The sequence below is a fragment of the Sinohyriopsis cumingii genome, chromosome 6 (assembly GCF_028554795.1).
Source record: "Sinohyriopsis cumingii isolate HCF-2022 chromosome 6, ASM2855479v2, whole genome shotgun sequence".
Taxonomy (NCBI): domain Eukaryota; kingdom Metazoa; phylum Mollusca; class Bivalvia; order Unionida; family Unionidae; genus Sinohyriopsis; species Sinohyriopsis cumingii.
The window spans coordinates 152,362,879-152,378,528 of NC_142966.1; the positions used below are offsets into that span (position 1 = coordinate 152,362,879).

General features: G+C 35.0%; 1 protein-coding gene across 3 annotated transcripts in view; it reads left to right on the forward strand.

Moving 5' to 3' along the window:
- The first annotated feature begins 1,400 nt into the window (after positions 1 to 1,400).
- The window catches only part of LOC149798281 (PGAP2-interacting protein-like), a 63,081-nt gene continuing 48,831 nt past the window's right edge, over positions 1,401 to 15,650 (forward strand). For 2 of the 3 annotated variants that reach the window (XM_089963421.1, XM_089963422.1), the window contains exons 1-3: positions 1,401 to 1,549; positions 9,947 to 10,259; positions 15,445 to 15,599. In XM_089963421.1, coding sequence (XP_089819547.1) covers positions 1,414 to 1,549; positions 9,947 to 10,259; positions 15,445 to 15,599 — 604 coding nt within the window. In that variant the 5' untranslated portion in view covers positions 1,401 to 1,413. The remainder of the gene's footprint in view (positions 1,550 to 9,946; positions 10,260 to 15,444; positions 15,600 to 15,650) is intronic. The other variant, XM_089963423.1, reaches the window with a different exon arrangement.

Consider the following 15,650-nt stretch of genomic DNA (forward strand, 5'->3'; position numbering starts at 1 on the left):
CCTTTTCAGGGCCAGCCATATTTCTCGAAAAGAGATAGCCTTTCAATTGCCTACCCCTTTTTTTAAATTTAAATTTAAATTTAAATTTAAAAAAAAACTTTTTTTTAAAAAAAAAAAAATCCTAAACTCTATTCCCCATGCTAATTTCCCCTTGTCGCTAGACAGACCCACACTATAGTTCCATGTTAAATTCCCCTTGTCGCTAGAGTGACCCACGATTTATTCCCCATGTTAATTCCCCTTGTCGCTAATCTGACCCACGATTTTTCTCCATGTTAAATTTCCATTGTCGCTAATCGTTCCCAGGGGGGGTCTGTAATGCTAATTCCCATTGTCGCTAATGTATCCCACTTAACTACTAGCAGGTATTAAAATATGGAAACTAAATTTTGTCACATTACACAATATGAGTGGTTGACAGTGCTTTGAATATATTATATAAAAAAAATTAAAAGTAAAAACATAAGTTGATGTTTTTTTCTTTCTTCAACTTCTCTTTAAGTTCAGGAAGTGAATTGACCAAGAGGAGCTAGCAGTCTTTCTATAAGTGCACATCTGATGTAACGTCAATCTGTATACTCCGTAAAAGCGAACCAATTGCGTGGGGGGGGGGGGTCAAAGGGGCAATTTTGTGTTGTTAGGTCTCACTGGACAGTTTATCTGGTGAATTTTGATCCGACGATGACCTACTGCAGAAAAATGAGAATAATTTTACGCTGAAGATACAAATACAAACAAGCTAATGATTTTTGTAGAAAGAGCACGCATGTGAGATTTTGACTGCGGCAATCAGGTTAATTCCTGAATGAATCATTGAATTAACGAGGTGTGTGCACATTAAGTACATGTACCTCAATTAAATCCTTATACTTTTATACTGAACCAACACTGCCACCAACCCCTAAATTTTACATTCATTTTTGACAGCAAAGAGCTATTTTCAGTATTTTCCTGTGACAAGGCAGCTTAAAGAGGCAGTATGTGCTTTATGCATGAATAAAATTTACTACTACTATAACAAATTAGCATATTTTTCATCACCCCTCAACCGTTTTTTTCAGATATTTACGTCTTTAGCAGACATACGTAAATACGTAAGCCAACTAGGCTGTTCATTTGCAGCCTGAGTTACGCATTTGATCTCCACTGTTCGTGTAACTATGACAGGCAGTCACCGAAAAGCCAACCCATTTCCAAGCCTAACTCAACGTAAATCTAAACCACATTACAGATTTAGCTTTTGTGTGAATTTGTTAATGCTAGGCTTATGATAATTAGCTTCATGCCTTCTACCTTAAAAGTTAGGGAGGTGTCCAAATACGAAACTTTCCAGTGAGACCTTAATTTTACATCCGCACTTTCGCTTGCATGTGATGGAAAAGGCCGGGATCGCTCCGATTGCAAAGTTTCAAAATGGAGGGGAAAGGAAGATTATCGCCGGCATCCAAAACCGAAACTTCCAGCAAAGAAAGAAAACAAGAGTCTTCAGAAGCTGAGGATAACGTAAACTATGATAGCTATCACACTCTATGTAGAGAGACCATACATGGTTAGTGTTATCATGGTTATGATTCCGACACGCTTTATTTTCTTGTCACAATTAACTTGAATCAACGCGGTTAATCTATTTTAACGCACTAAGCACAATTTTTTTTTAACCTTAATTTCATTCTGTTCGAATAGACATCTTGTATATTATTTCAGGCTTTTGTTCATTTAATAAGTCAAATATACTGCCAACGTATGCTTTTTTTTCATACCCATTGCATTCAGAACGTGTGGAACCTTGTCAGAACGTTTCCACTTGTATCATGCGCCTTGACGCACTATCGATGAATACATTTAATGTCTGTAGTTTAAACTGTCGCAGAGAAGACTGCCAGCTAAACTGTTTTTCATGGTTGCAGCAGTATCACATGCAAAGAAGTTTAATGGCAGATAAGCTGAATCCTTTTTGTGTTGTTTTGCCTCAATAGTGTACTTTAAGAAAAAAAAAATAACTGTTTAAAACAATTTTTATAAATTCAATTTGATTTTATCGAAAGTAGTGATCATGCAATATCCTGATAATAATATAATAATAATGATAATAATAATAATAATAATAATAATAATGACTTGTAGCCCCTATTGTTTAGAATCTATATGTGCTTTACAATGTTAGATAACAATAATAAACATAAACAATATTACAAAAACAAACACCATAAAATTACTATGCCTTGGATGGTAGCCTCAACTTAAGCTGCACAGCTAGATTTGTATATCTGAGTGTCAACAGCATACATGTCAATCTAGAGGATGAAGAGAACAGGGCTGAGAAAAGTGCTTGTGGAACACAAAAACATAATTACCTTGGCTGGAATCTTTTCCATTTACTGACAAAAATTGTGTCTTGTTGACTATGTAGAACTTGAACCATAGTAAAGCTGTATTGTGAATACCAAATGCATGCTGGAGACAGTGAAGTAAGATATCATGGTTTGTTGTGTCAAATGCCACAGACATGTCATGGAGGGTGGGTGAGGAATATAATCTTTCCACTATCCAAAGTAGAAAGAAGGTCATTAACAATTCTTATAAGGGCAACTTCAGTACAGGTCTGCCCCCATCGTAATATGGTAGTCAGGGTCCATAACTGTCAACTGTGTTATGTATTGAAGGGTAGTATAGCAAAAATGATAGAAAATGTATAGTATACTTGTGTGTTGGGAGGGTTAAGCGAAACACCAGTAAAATGTATAGCAATTCTGTTTGTTGATTCAAAATAATGATATAATCACCTCATTTTAATAAATATACTTGCCAGTTATAATTTCTATAGTTGCATCAGGTTTGAAGAGATTAAAAATGGTGTTGCAAAAAAACACTATTAAATTTAGGTTGCTCTTGTGGCCAATGCAGTCTGACATTAAAAGCCTTTTTACTCAGCAGTTTACAGTCACATATTTACCACATCTACACCTATTTTTCAATTAAATAAATGAACTGCTTTCTGTAACAAGTGCAGTAAGTAATGACATGTCATTTTTTAAAAAGTAAAATATCCTGTTTACAGTTCAAAATATCAGTTTTCATATGATGATTAGCAGCTCAGGGGTCAGGATAGACTTGAATTTTACGGAGAAGTGGATGCAAAGCAGGAAATGCAATATATATATATATTTTTCTTGTTGTGGGGTTTAATGCCATTTTTCAACACACGATAGGCTATGCATGGTGGCCAGTATTAATTGTAGAGGAAGAACCAATGACCCATGTGGAGCTACTGGCAAGCTTTCTCACATACTTTTCAACCAAGTCAAAACAGCAGTGAGTGCATCTGTGTTTAGAACGAGGGGTTTTCATAATGCAAAAATTCACTTTAATATAGCTTCATTACAACAGTCCATTATGGTTTATTTATTTGTCTATGTACTTGTAGTAATTTTAGGCATTTGTTTAAATAGTATTTGCTTTGCAGCTTTTTTCTGTACTTTCACAAATACAAGTCAAGTCAGAAAACAACTTAGACCTTACAACACATCTTGCAAATTCCACAACATAGCATTGTCCCATACGTTTCTGACCAACATAATTGCATTTTAAAGTTGAATCTTTAATGAAATAATACCTGGGCTTTGATTTCAATGAATTGTATATTTTTCTGAATATATTTGCCTGATGATTTGCGAAAACAGACAATCTAATAAACTGGTACTTCCCAGACATTGTGATCTCCGGCATTATTTCCATGTTACTGGCTCACATACAGTTTGAAATTAATTTTATGATGAAATAGTGTACAAGAGGCAGTTAATACATACATTTGCCAGATGATTTATGAAACCAGACAATCTAATAAACTGATACAACCCAGACTTAGCAATGTCTGCCATTATTTCCCATTAGGCTCACTGGTTCACTTACAGTTTGAAACTAATTTTATGACGAAATAGTGTACAAGAGGCAGCTCATATATATCCAGATTGCAGATTCTGATCTTAAAACACAAAATGCTGAATCACAAGTTTGTATGTTTTTATCATCAAAAGATAGTATGCAGAAATTGGGCTACTTTATTTGGGAAAGGGTTAATGGTTAATCATCTATCAAAACACGTTTGTCAATGTAATTAATATCAAAACTAGGCCTAACTACTGATGGCTTGATGAATACATTTCATTACAAGACTAGAACTAACATGGCTAAGGTGAGTGGGCATCTCAAAAAGTATGGTCAGACAAAGTACCTCTTAAAAAATCACAGGGCAAAGTCATTTTTACTTTCCAAACAGAAGAAGGCGAAGTTTACATTTTTTAGGCGACTTAATTGACCACTTTGCCTGGTAGCATGCCAACTGAGTGACATTACTTTGTGTTCGGCACACTTTTAGGATTTCCAGTACACTGAATAACAGAAAAAAAATTGACAAATTTACATGCATGTTTATACTCTATTTAAAATCCAATGATGTCCAAAACAGACACATTTGTTTACAAATAGTACTAATCCAAAGAGAATAAATAATATTCCCCTGCATGATGTATTGTCCGTGCTGGAAGTATTTCATGATTTTATGTTGATTGAGACCAGATCGTTCTTGTTTCTTTTTATTTTTGTTGGAGCAAAGTCAATGATGTTTCTCAGCTGCATAATTTTCAAGGGTTCAGTGTCCTGGCTTTCTAGCAAGAGTAATTGTTGTTGTAGTGTTTAACACCATTTTTCAGCACAGGATCAGCTATACATGGCGGCCAATATAAATGGCAGAGGAAGAATCCGGGAAAGCCCCGGAAAAGAACAACTACCCACAAGAAGCTACTGGAAGCTTTCTCACATACCCACATTGGCCGAACACAAGATTCAAACCCACGCAGACAGAGGTGAGATGGCAATGATCCATAATGGTGAGCACTTTCGACCACTCGGGGCCCTGCCAGACTAGTCCTTTCTGGAATACAAATGTGCCTTCAGAAACAGCAAGAGGTATTTCTGGCAGTTCCTCCTGGTCGCTGTCAATAGTTGATCATATGTACTGTTGATCGGGATATAAATTTTCTCATTTGGCATCAGTCTTACATTCAGCAGTGGGACAGTCCTTACCAAGTTTAATCCAGTACTGGGCAAAGTCAAATTAGTTAAAATGAACCCATAGCACATCTTTAGCCTCTTCAACATCTTCCTCCATTAATCCCTTAAAATCACAATCCTACTCACAAATTAAGCTTTCCTTTTCCTGGATGTGAGATAAAATGTCTTTTCCTGGATGTGAGATAAAATGTCTTAATTCACTCGTATATGCTTAAAAAACTCAACTCACTTTTAAATCTGATTTCACTGGAAAGTTACACTTAATTGTTTTAATAGACTTTATTTGTACTGTAGCTACATTATGCAAATGAACATTTATCGCTTCTATACTGCACTGCAACAGATTACAGAAAGTGGTGGCAAGTTCAAAAGACATGCTGCTGCTAATCTTTTCTGTGATCTGTTGCAGTCTAGGTGTCAGTGTACATGAGTTTACACAATGCTGATTTGATAGGTGGCTTAAATGCTAAAGGTAAATTCAACAATCGTTTGTACTTTAGCCAGACACATTAGTTGATATGGACCAGTGACAATTATGGCTTATTAGAGACATTGGTAATTTTGGGTCTTAGTTGTTGTTGTTGTTGTTGTGGGGTTTAACGCCATTTTTCAGCACATGATAGGCTATACACGGCGGCCAGTATTAATGGTGGAGGAAGAACGCGGGAAAACCCCGGAAAGAACCACCGACCCTCGAGAAGCTACTGGCAAGCTTTCTCACATACCCACATTGGCTGAATCTTAGACTCGAACCGCCGCAGACAGAGGTGAGATGGCAGTGATCCGTAACGAAGAGCGCTTTAGACCAGTGACAATTATGGCTTATTAGAGACATTGGTAATTTTGGGTCTTAGTAACCTGTTAGGAATACAGTATCTTACCTTGCCTGAATACAACAGTGGCTAATTAGAATGAAACTGCAACTGCATAAACAGATTCTGGTAATGTCAATATCAAGTAAAGTAGTTTTTTATGTAAAAGTTTCAGCTGCTGGATGTTGAAAATGACATATTTTTAAAAAATGTGTTAAAATCTTAAATTTTAATTTTATGGTCCATAGCACTTCTGCATTATATTTGAAATCACATTATTAAGAAGCTTGTTACAATGGCAGAGAGCTATACTATGGCAAGGGCAATATGCAGACTACATTGCTAAAAAGACTGTTTGAATTCAGATGAGATACTAGTTGTGATAGAACAGCCTTTTCTAAGAGTTTTTAAATGAATGAGAAGTTAAAAACAGGTCGGTTGATGGTAATTCCCTGAATGAATGAAGACAAAATATTGAATATAACAGTTGGAATCAGATCAAGTTTACATGACTTTGGAGTGCTCTTATAGCTAGTATTTAGTATTAACACTGCTCTGTCAATGTCAACCTTCATGGCTGGATTTGAAGAGTTGATGTTCTTACACATATGATGTCTGTTTTAAAGACTTCATACTTTTTATATGTGTCATGAACCCAAACTCTCATTCTTCTGCTTCACAACTTATATGATTTTACAATTTAACAATTGTGGCATACACATCTGCTTATTGGATCTCTGGCTGTACCTCATCAGCTTTTTTACCTTCAGGTCAATGTACTGTCGGTATATTTCATCATCATATTTAGGGAAAAAAATTGGCGGACTTAAAGTAGTTTATTTTGTGAATGCTGCTTAAATCTCCATGTGTTGATTGATTGAATTTGAAAACAAATGAAGTCAGAGAGACATGTTTTTTATGTTTAATAACTAGTGTCAAGTTTTGTTTCAGTAACAAAAACACCCACTACTTAGATCAATTGATATAGTGGCTACCAATTCTTGTCAACTCGCATAGGTATTGCTCCAAATGGGAGCGGTGTTGGCATGTAGGTCGTGTTTCTTGAAAGGACTATTTTGGAACCACAAAACTTATTTGTATGCTTCACAGCTCATTTTGCCTAAAGTGCAAATATTCAGGGGGCAGAAATATATGAACTTAGAGAAGAAAGCTTTTGTTTTCAGTTTCTTATTCTTTCATCTTTCTAAAACTGAGTAAAGATAAATAGATTTTGAAAAGTAGAACAACTTGAAAATAGTCTTATGTCTTTCTCATTAAAAAAATTACTCCACTCTGGTGGCCCAGTGGTTCGAGCATCCACCTCGGATGCAGGAACTCGCAGGTTCAAACCCAGGCTGAGTCATACCAGAGACTTATAAATATGGTACTAACAGCTGCCTCACTAGATGCTCAGCATTAAGAGCTTAGTGTTAGGACTGGTTGGCCTGGTGTCAGGATAATGTGACTGAGTGGGATATCATACTATGTTTGCTGCATGATGCCCCAAAGCTAGACATCACTGTAAACTGCCACATTGCAGGCATTGAAGTGATATGACTGAAAAATTGTTAAAGCTACGTTAAAAATCCAAAACACACATACACACACATTATACACACACATTTTAAAAATGATGTGTATGAACCTGTCATCTATAAATTCTTCAGCCATAATTTATGTAAAGAGACTCTGCAGACTTTTCTGTTATTTTAATATATATATTTTACAGAGCAGGATTCAGCATTGTTTTGGTTGTTGTTATAGGGTTTTATCTCCAATTTTCAGTACACGATAGGCTATACATGGCAGCCAGTATTAATGGTGGAGGAAGAACCTGGGAAAACCCTGGAAAGAACCACCGACCCACAAGAAGCTACTGGCAAGCTTTCTCACATACCCACATTGGCAGAATCCTAGACTTGAACCCACGCAGACAGAGGTGAGATTGCAATGATCTGTAATGGACAGCGCTTAGACCACTCGGCCACTCGGGTCCCCCCGCATTGCTTTGGAGCAACTAAACTATTTGTTTTGCTGTGCTATAAAACACCAAAACAAACCAAATCAATTGATTGTAATGTTTGAGAGATTTGCTACTTGTTAAGGGACTAATCTCATTACTTAATAGATGGCATTGTTATAAATTTGGTTGATAAAAATTGTTTGAGAAATCAATAAGATATTTTATTTTTGTTGCTGTTTTAAATATGTAAAGTCGATATTGTCAGTAAGTTAGCATTACCTAAATGTTGTAAGAGGCAAAAACAAATAGCTTCTTCCTAGATTAGACTACTGTTGTCACTTTGCAGATAATTATTTAACATTTTTGCTAGTTTCAAGTGAGTACAACATTTTCTGCCTTGAAGATTGAAATAGCTAACTTGTTAATATGTGATACTGAAAATAGTGAAAATCATGCCTTTGTATTGTTCCTTGCTCACATTTAATGGTCTTGTTTACATTGTGGTGTTACCACATGTACAGTAAAACACTATAAAAGTCATGGAGTAATAGCATTCTGAATACCTTAAATAACAGCAGTAGCTTGATCTGTCAGTTACCGAACTGTGTGAGTTGATGGCACTTTGGATAAGGAAAAAATCCAGTCTGTTTGTGACTCAAAAGTTCAAAGGTTAAGGTCAGTGTGATTAAAAGAAAATGGTATCTGCACAATACCTTGAGTTTTCCACCATCAGTAACCACCAAATTTTGTGGATAGCAATCAAGTTGGTAAGGAAGAATCCTACTGATATTTTTTGTCATGGTCACTGTTACTGAAGTGGATCAGCATAACAGCTTGAGTTCTCTACAGTTGCCAAACTTTATCAATACACACACTTGGGATAATGATGAGCCCTATCAATTTTAGGTGCAAAAGGTCAGAGATCAAAGTCACAGTGACTGAAAGAAGACATTTCCCCCCCCCCCCAATGTTACTTCTCGGTATGTAGTATTATGAACCACTGGGTGGGTTTATAATGTGCCCTTGAAGGGATTTGTGGAGTTTTGTGGCTAAATTAAGTACTGCAATCATGAACTGTATCTTGTCCCTCTCAGTCATCTTCAGATTTGAATTAATTTTGTAAGACGAAGCCGTATTGTCCATGGGATAAAATGGCATCCATTCTCAACTTTTCACGATGGCATTGACTCTCTTTTCATAATGTGTGACATTTAATTGGTTTGGAATGCTGTCATAAAACAAGACAGATAAGTCACCTGACAAGTCTAACATTTATAATCAGTACTACATATCAAAACGTCAACCAGGTTGCTGTAATTAACAGTTGAATGAACAATGTGTTGAAATTGCAATTTGTTTGAAATTAAAGCACAAATATTTGTTCAATATAAACAGATAAATAATTTATTCAGATCTTTATTCTTGTTCTTATTCTTTAATGGATATATATTGTGTGCTTAATATATTTATAATATTGATTTAGCAGTCAAGTAATGTTCAGATTACAATATTTTGGGACCACATATATCAATGAAAATAAATATAACAGTTGCCTATTAATCAGGTCAGACAATGGAAACATGTCTAACTGGAAGAATGAGATATGTTTCAAAATTAATAAGTTAAAATCTGCTTAGGATATAATAATGAACAGGGGTATAAGTGACCCTAAGCATGACAGGCACCAAGTAATTAGCTTTATTTAATTTTCACATTAGAGCAATAGGAAAATGTGCACAAAAAATAACAGTGTATATAAAAACAATCATAGTGTTCAACAGTTGATAATTATGCCTCAAATTTTGTTGTCTGTCAATTCCAGCACACCGTATATTTCTTGGCTTGTAAAAGTCTTTTGGCATGAAAAATAATACTTTTTTCCCATGCCAAAACTTCCAACCATTGTATCATGGAATTTGGCTTGCAGCTAGTTCCCACCCACCCACCCACAACACAACGAAAGCAGAAAATAGAAATGGATGAAACTGAATCTGTTCAATCACATCAACAAATTAAAAATAAAAAAAATTTCATTGCAAATTTCCTTGCTGATTATGTTACTTTAATTTTTTACTACCAGTATTTTGTAAACTACTTTCAGGCTATGTGTTTTGGTCCCTGTTTCAAGGTCTAGGACCTATGATCTGGTTTTACCCTCTCAACGAATTGGAGATATCTGGATATGAAGCCTTTGCTGCCATGTGGTTTTTACCTATAGTCACAGGTGTTCCATTAATTCTCAGATTTGTACAAAATAGATGGGTCCTTGGTTTTCTTCGCCTACTATCAGTGGCCAGTCTTGCATCCTTCCAGGCCCCCACAACCCTGTCCAGACTATTTATATTAGCAGTGGGAGCTGGTACTTCTATGCTTGTCTTTACTGCAACTTTATGGAGTCCAAGCAAAAGAATAAGGCAAGTGGTACAGTCAGCCTATACTAATAATAATATCATATCATAAATACACATATATCATAATAATATAATATCATAAATACACATACATCATAATAATATCATATATCAAATATTCATATATCTTAATAATATCATCATATATGAATGAGTTTTTTGGATGGAATACTGCATGACCTTGGGAGTGCAGTATATCCATCCGACAAAACGAGTTCATATTTTCCCATACAAATGCAGTAACCTTTTTATTATATGCTCATTTTCTTATTCTACCTAAGGCTTAATTATATAAACAAAATACACTACAAGAAACAACGTAAATGAATGTATGCTGTATTCCAAACTAAATACACAAGCACAGATTTATCATTACACAACAACATTATTAATGCGCACATAACTCTGCCCATATAAATTTGAACTTAGTCGCGCGCTCTACATAACTTTCGAAAGAAAATGGCGTGTCTAGTTAAAATTGATATTTGCAGTCATATTGTGAATGAATGCGCATTGCAACAACTTTTCCATTTGATCTGGAATAGATTTTGGTATTTTGTTTCAATTCAACGAAAGTTTGTGATTTTGGACTGGATTCATCTGTGCAAATTGTACATGAAATACATCAGTTTGAAGCGGCGTGGGAGAAGCGTGTTTACATCTGCAGGTGTGTTTGTTCTGTCATTGACTATTTGAAATCATGATGTAGGGAAAATATGAAGTGTTTCAATTGCAATTATCAAAAAGACGCTATTGAATTTAATGTTTATTTTATTTTGAGTACAGTAAGGAAGATGTAACTGCACTTGGAATATAGTCAAAATTACAGTACAATTTCGAAATGTGCAATTTAGCTTGAGAACCCATGACATGGCTCAAGTAATTCAGACTTGCAGAACTAAGAAAGTACATTTTGAGGAAATTCTGGATGTAAAACTGTAAGTATATTTTTTGCCATTCTTATTGCCAGCTAAAGGAGACAGTTTATGTCTTTATAGCTTGCATGTTATTTGTAGGTACCAAGCAATTTTATGAAATCTGGTGTCTATAGCAAAATCTGAAACAATGTATCAAAAAGTTAACGTGGAATGTAGCAAAACAGTTAGTATGTTGCAGTCCACGAAACATCTGCTTTAGTTCATTCAGAAACATATTTAATCAACCAAAATGTATTGTGCCTACTATGCAAATGTACATGATCTGTTTACAAAGTAGTTCCTAATACACTATTGGGCACACGTGTCCTGCCCGTGGGTGCAATATGAAGGTGTACAATATCATAAGATATTGAACGATCCTGATAATGTAAAGTTAACGGAGAAAAAAATGAGCATATAATAAATACACATAATTATATACCATAAATACACATATATCATAATAATATACCATAAATACACATATATCATAATAATATATCATAAATACACATATATCATAATAATATACCATAAATACACAAATATCATAATAATATACCATAAATACACATATATCACGATGGCATATCATAAATATACAGTATTACAGTATACTCCATTGCTATCACATATAGACACAAGATTTTTTAAGTCATTTAAGAAACTTTATGCTGATATGCCACCAGTGAAAATCTTGGACTTTAATGAAGTTTATATAATGTATGTTGCACCATAGTTTAAGGATTTTGTAGTTCTTTATCATGATTTTGTAAATTTTATATACCTTTTACATAATTTAAAAAAGTTATATTTTTGCTTTCATTTCTACAAGTTTGTGTTTTTGGAAGGCTTTATCTTTGTACAGTTATTTTGACAATTCTCCATCTTGATATTTTAGAACTTAACTTTTAATTGGCACCATTTAGCCAGTGTTGTCATGATGCGATTAATCTCTCTCTCTCTCTCTCTCTCTCTCTCTCTCTCTCTCTCTCTCTCTCTCTCTCTCTCTCTCTCTCTCTCTCTCTCTCTCTCTCTCTCTCTCTCTCTCTCTCTCTCTCTCTCTCTCTCTCTCTCTCTCTCTCTCTCTCTCTCTCTCTCTCTCTCTCTCTCTTTGAGCGTTTGTGTGTATGTATGTGTATGAGTATATATACAGGGCTCGAAATTAGCGGAAGTCTGCTAGCCCAAGGCTAGCAGAGTCTGCTAGCCTGTGGCTAGCAGATTTCCAGTGGGACTAGTAACTTTCATAATGTTAATAGTCCAATGTGCTAGTAAGTTTCGGTTATCAATAGCATTTGTTTACGCCATTCCCTAATAAAGACTTGACTTAGCAGATGTTCTGTAGAATCAAAGCAGTGGCCATTTTAAACAGTCATAAAATATTAGCATCAGAAGATGAAGTCAACTTATGCCTCGGAAAGGTGCTTTTCTGTAACAAGAATCCATCTGATTTTGTGCATTTCACTTAACAGCGCAAATTATGGTCCAGTCATTAACAATGGAAGTTTGGTAATTGATCCTAATTAATCTGATAACGAATTAAATGAAAAAATGACGTATCACACTTTATTCACTTGATCACAGTAACAAACTACAAAGCGGAATACCACACAAAAGAACACGACAAAAACTATTCAAAGAAATTAGTTTGCACATTTTTTTGTTTAAGGTTCTTTTTTGCTCCCTACCCAAACGCTCCAACAGTCCCAAACAGGAAACTACATGTTTTACATTTCCATCGAAATAATTATAAGAATTAGATCAATTTATTACAATTACTCTACTGACACATCCTTTCCATACAACTACTTTTTCTATGATGATAAGAATAGTTTTTATATTTTTCCCTTACAAGAATGAACAAATAATTGAATACACATGGAGTTATCCAAGCAGAATGCTGTATATTTGTTGGGAATTAAAATCTCTGAGCATGGGCATCTAAGATTTGAAAATTTTCCACCTTTTTATTAATTTCAACAATACATTGAGGTTCAATTAATTAGGAACAATTACCAAACTTGCGACTTATGATACCATAATTGGAGCTGTTAAATACAACGCGCCAAGTGTCAGATGGCTTCGTTTGATGGGAACACACCTTTTCCAAGCTGAAACTAACACTATCTTCTGATGCTAATATTTTATAACAGTGTTTACAATAGCCACTGCTTTGATCATCTGCTGAAGTTAAGTCTTTGTTAGGGAGAGGCCATTTAATTGTGGGAGGGGGCAAAGACACGTGTTTTGAAATGTGTTTCTTGCTCTGACTTTCTTATATAAAGGACACTGTGCCATTCCTTTTCTTGTTTTAAATAATTCACATCAGCTATACCATAACATCTCGTATTTCAAAACAAGGCACAATTCCCCCCTTATAAGACAGGCAAAATGTGGCATTTGATAGAAGGTGTTCAGCCACCGGAAAAAAGCGAAAGTTGAATGAGAATGATGAGGAATAATTCTTATGATAGGGAAAAGCACAATGGAAAATTTCAGAAGAAATGGACAAAAGATGGAATGGCTGAATTATGACGAGGAAAGGAATGTTATGTGGTGAAACTGGTGTACACAATTCACAAAAACAAACACACAGAAAACATCCAGTTTTGTTGCGGGTTGTTCGAACTTTACAAGTGAATTGGTAAACATACATGAAAGCTGTGTGACATTGTTTTGTGAACAGGACTAGTAAAGATTTGGCAGGGCTAGTAAATTTTTCAATATACTAGTCCTTCTGGCTACAAAGAAATTTGTGTTAAATTTGAGCCCTGATATATATATATATATATATATATATATATATATATATATATATATATATATATATATATATATATATATATATAATTAGATGGGCAAAAGAAGGAGGAAGAAGTAGTCAGTATTTTGCTATATTTTGATAAAAGCATGTCATCATGAACAATGATACATGTGTCACATGATTATGGAGGTTGAGGGTGAAAGGACAGTGTGATCATGGACACTGATACATGTCACATGATTATGGAGGTTGGAAGTGAGAGCATGATGTCATCATGGACACTGATACATGTCACATGATTATGGAGGTTGAGGGTGAAAGGACGGTGTGATCATGGACACTGATACATGTCACATGATTATGGAGGTTGGAAGTGAGAGCATGATGTCATCATGGACACTGATACATGTCACATGATTATGGGGGTTGAGGGTGAAAGGACGGTGTGATCATGGACACTGATACATGTCACATGATTATGGAGGTTGGAAGTGAGAGCATGATGTCATCATGGACACTGATACATGTCACATGATTATGGAGGTTGGAAGTGAGAGCATGATGTCATCATGGACACTGATACATGTCACATGATTATGGGGGTTGAGGGTGAAAGGACGGTGTGATCATGGACACTGATACATGTCACATGATTATGGAGGTTGGAAGTGAGAGCATGATGTCATCATGGACAATGATACATGTGTCACTGAATTTGGGGGTATTGCAAGTGAATATATTGTCATCATGAACAGTGATACTGGGATCATGTTCCCAGGGCAAGGGAGAGACAGATCATTTGCATAAGTTATTGGCCTATTCCTGCAAATAAAGCCTGTTTTGGGACAAATTAATTATATTTGTCTGAAAACAAATAAAAATATTTTATTCCGAGTGTAAAAACAAAAAAAATGAATGAAAAAACTCAAGTCCATGCAAACAGACCCATGTATACGATATTAGGCAAATCACATAAGTCACACTTTTAGGTCTTAATGAATGAAAATCAGCTTTACTTGCCATGTTTCATGAATATATATATATATATATATATATATATATATATATATATATATATATATATATATATATATATATATATATATATATATATATATATATATATGTTCTAAACTTTTCGTTCACTGTACAGTTTCAATTTCAGTACATGTATAAATTTGCATTCAAAGGCCAACATGTATCATTTACCAAGTGAGCAATATCAGACCCACTTTTGCCTCTTGTTGGTTCAGGACTTTAAATTTTTTTAAACTCTCAGTTTTCAGGGACATTTAAGTCTGAAATAATGATTTTAGAATCTTCCAGAGCTCTGCTGTCACATTTGTCAATTTGGAGTACAATTTCCAAGTCAACAAACTTTACTGTTGAGTCTGCTCTCAGTATGAAGTAAATTTGTTTCATGATGGACAGTGAATTTTATTGATTATCTTGCTCCAGGATGCAACAGAAATTATATCTTAAATGCATTTTCTTGAATACTTTTCAGATGTTCTACATTTTGGGGATTGATGTTGGGATTGTTAGCTTTTGTCGCCAGTCGAGTCTGGTTCACATCTCTAGTACCCACATGGTGGAACAACCAGTCCAATTCAGTTGTCATAGCAATTGGCATAATTGCTGTGATCGATACAGTTGTATCAGGTATAGTATGAAAAGTCTTCACTATTTGTTAATGCGATGATAGAAGTTTCA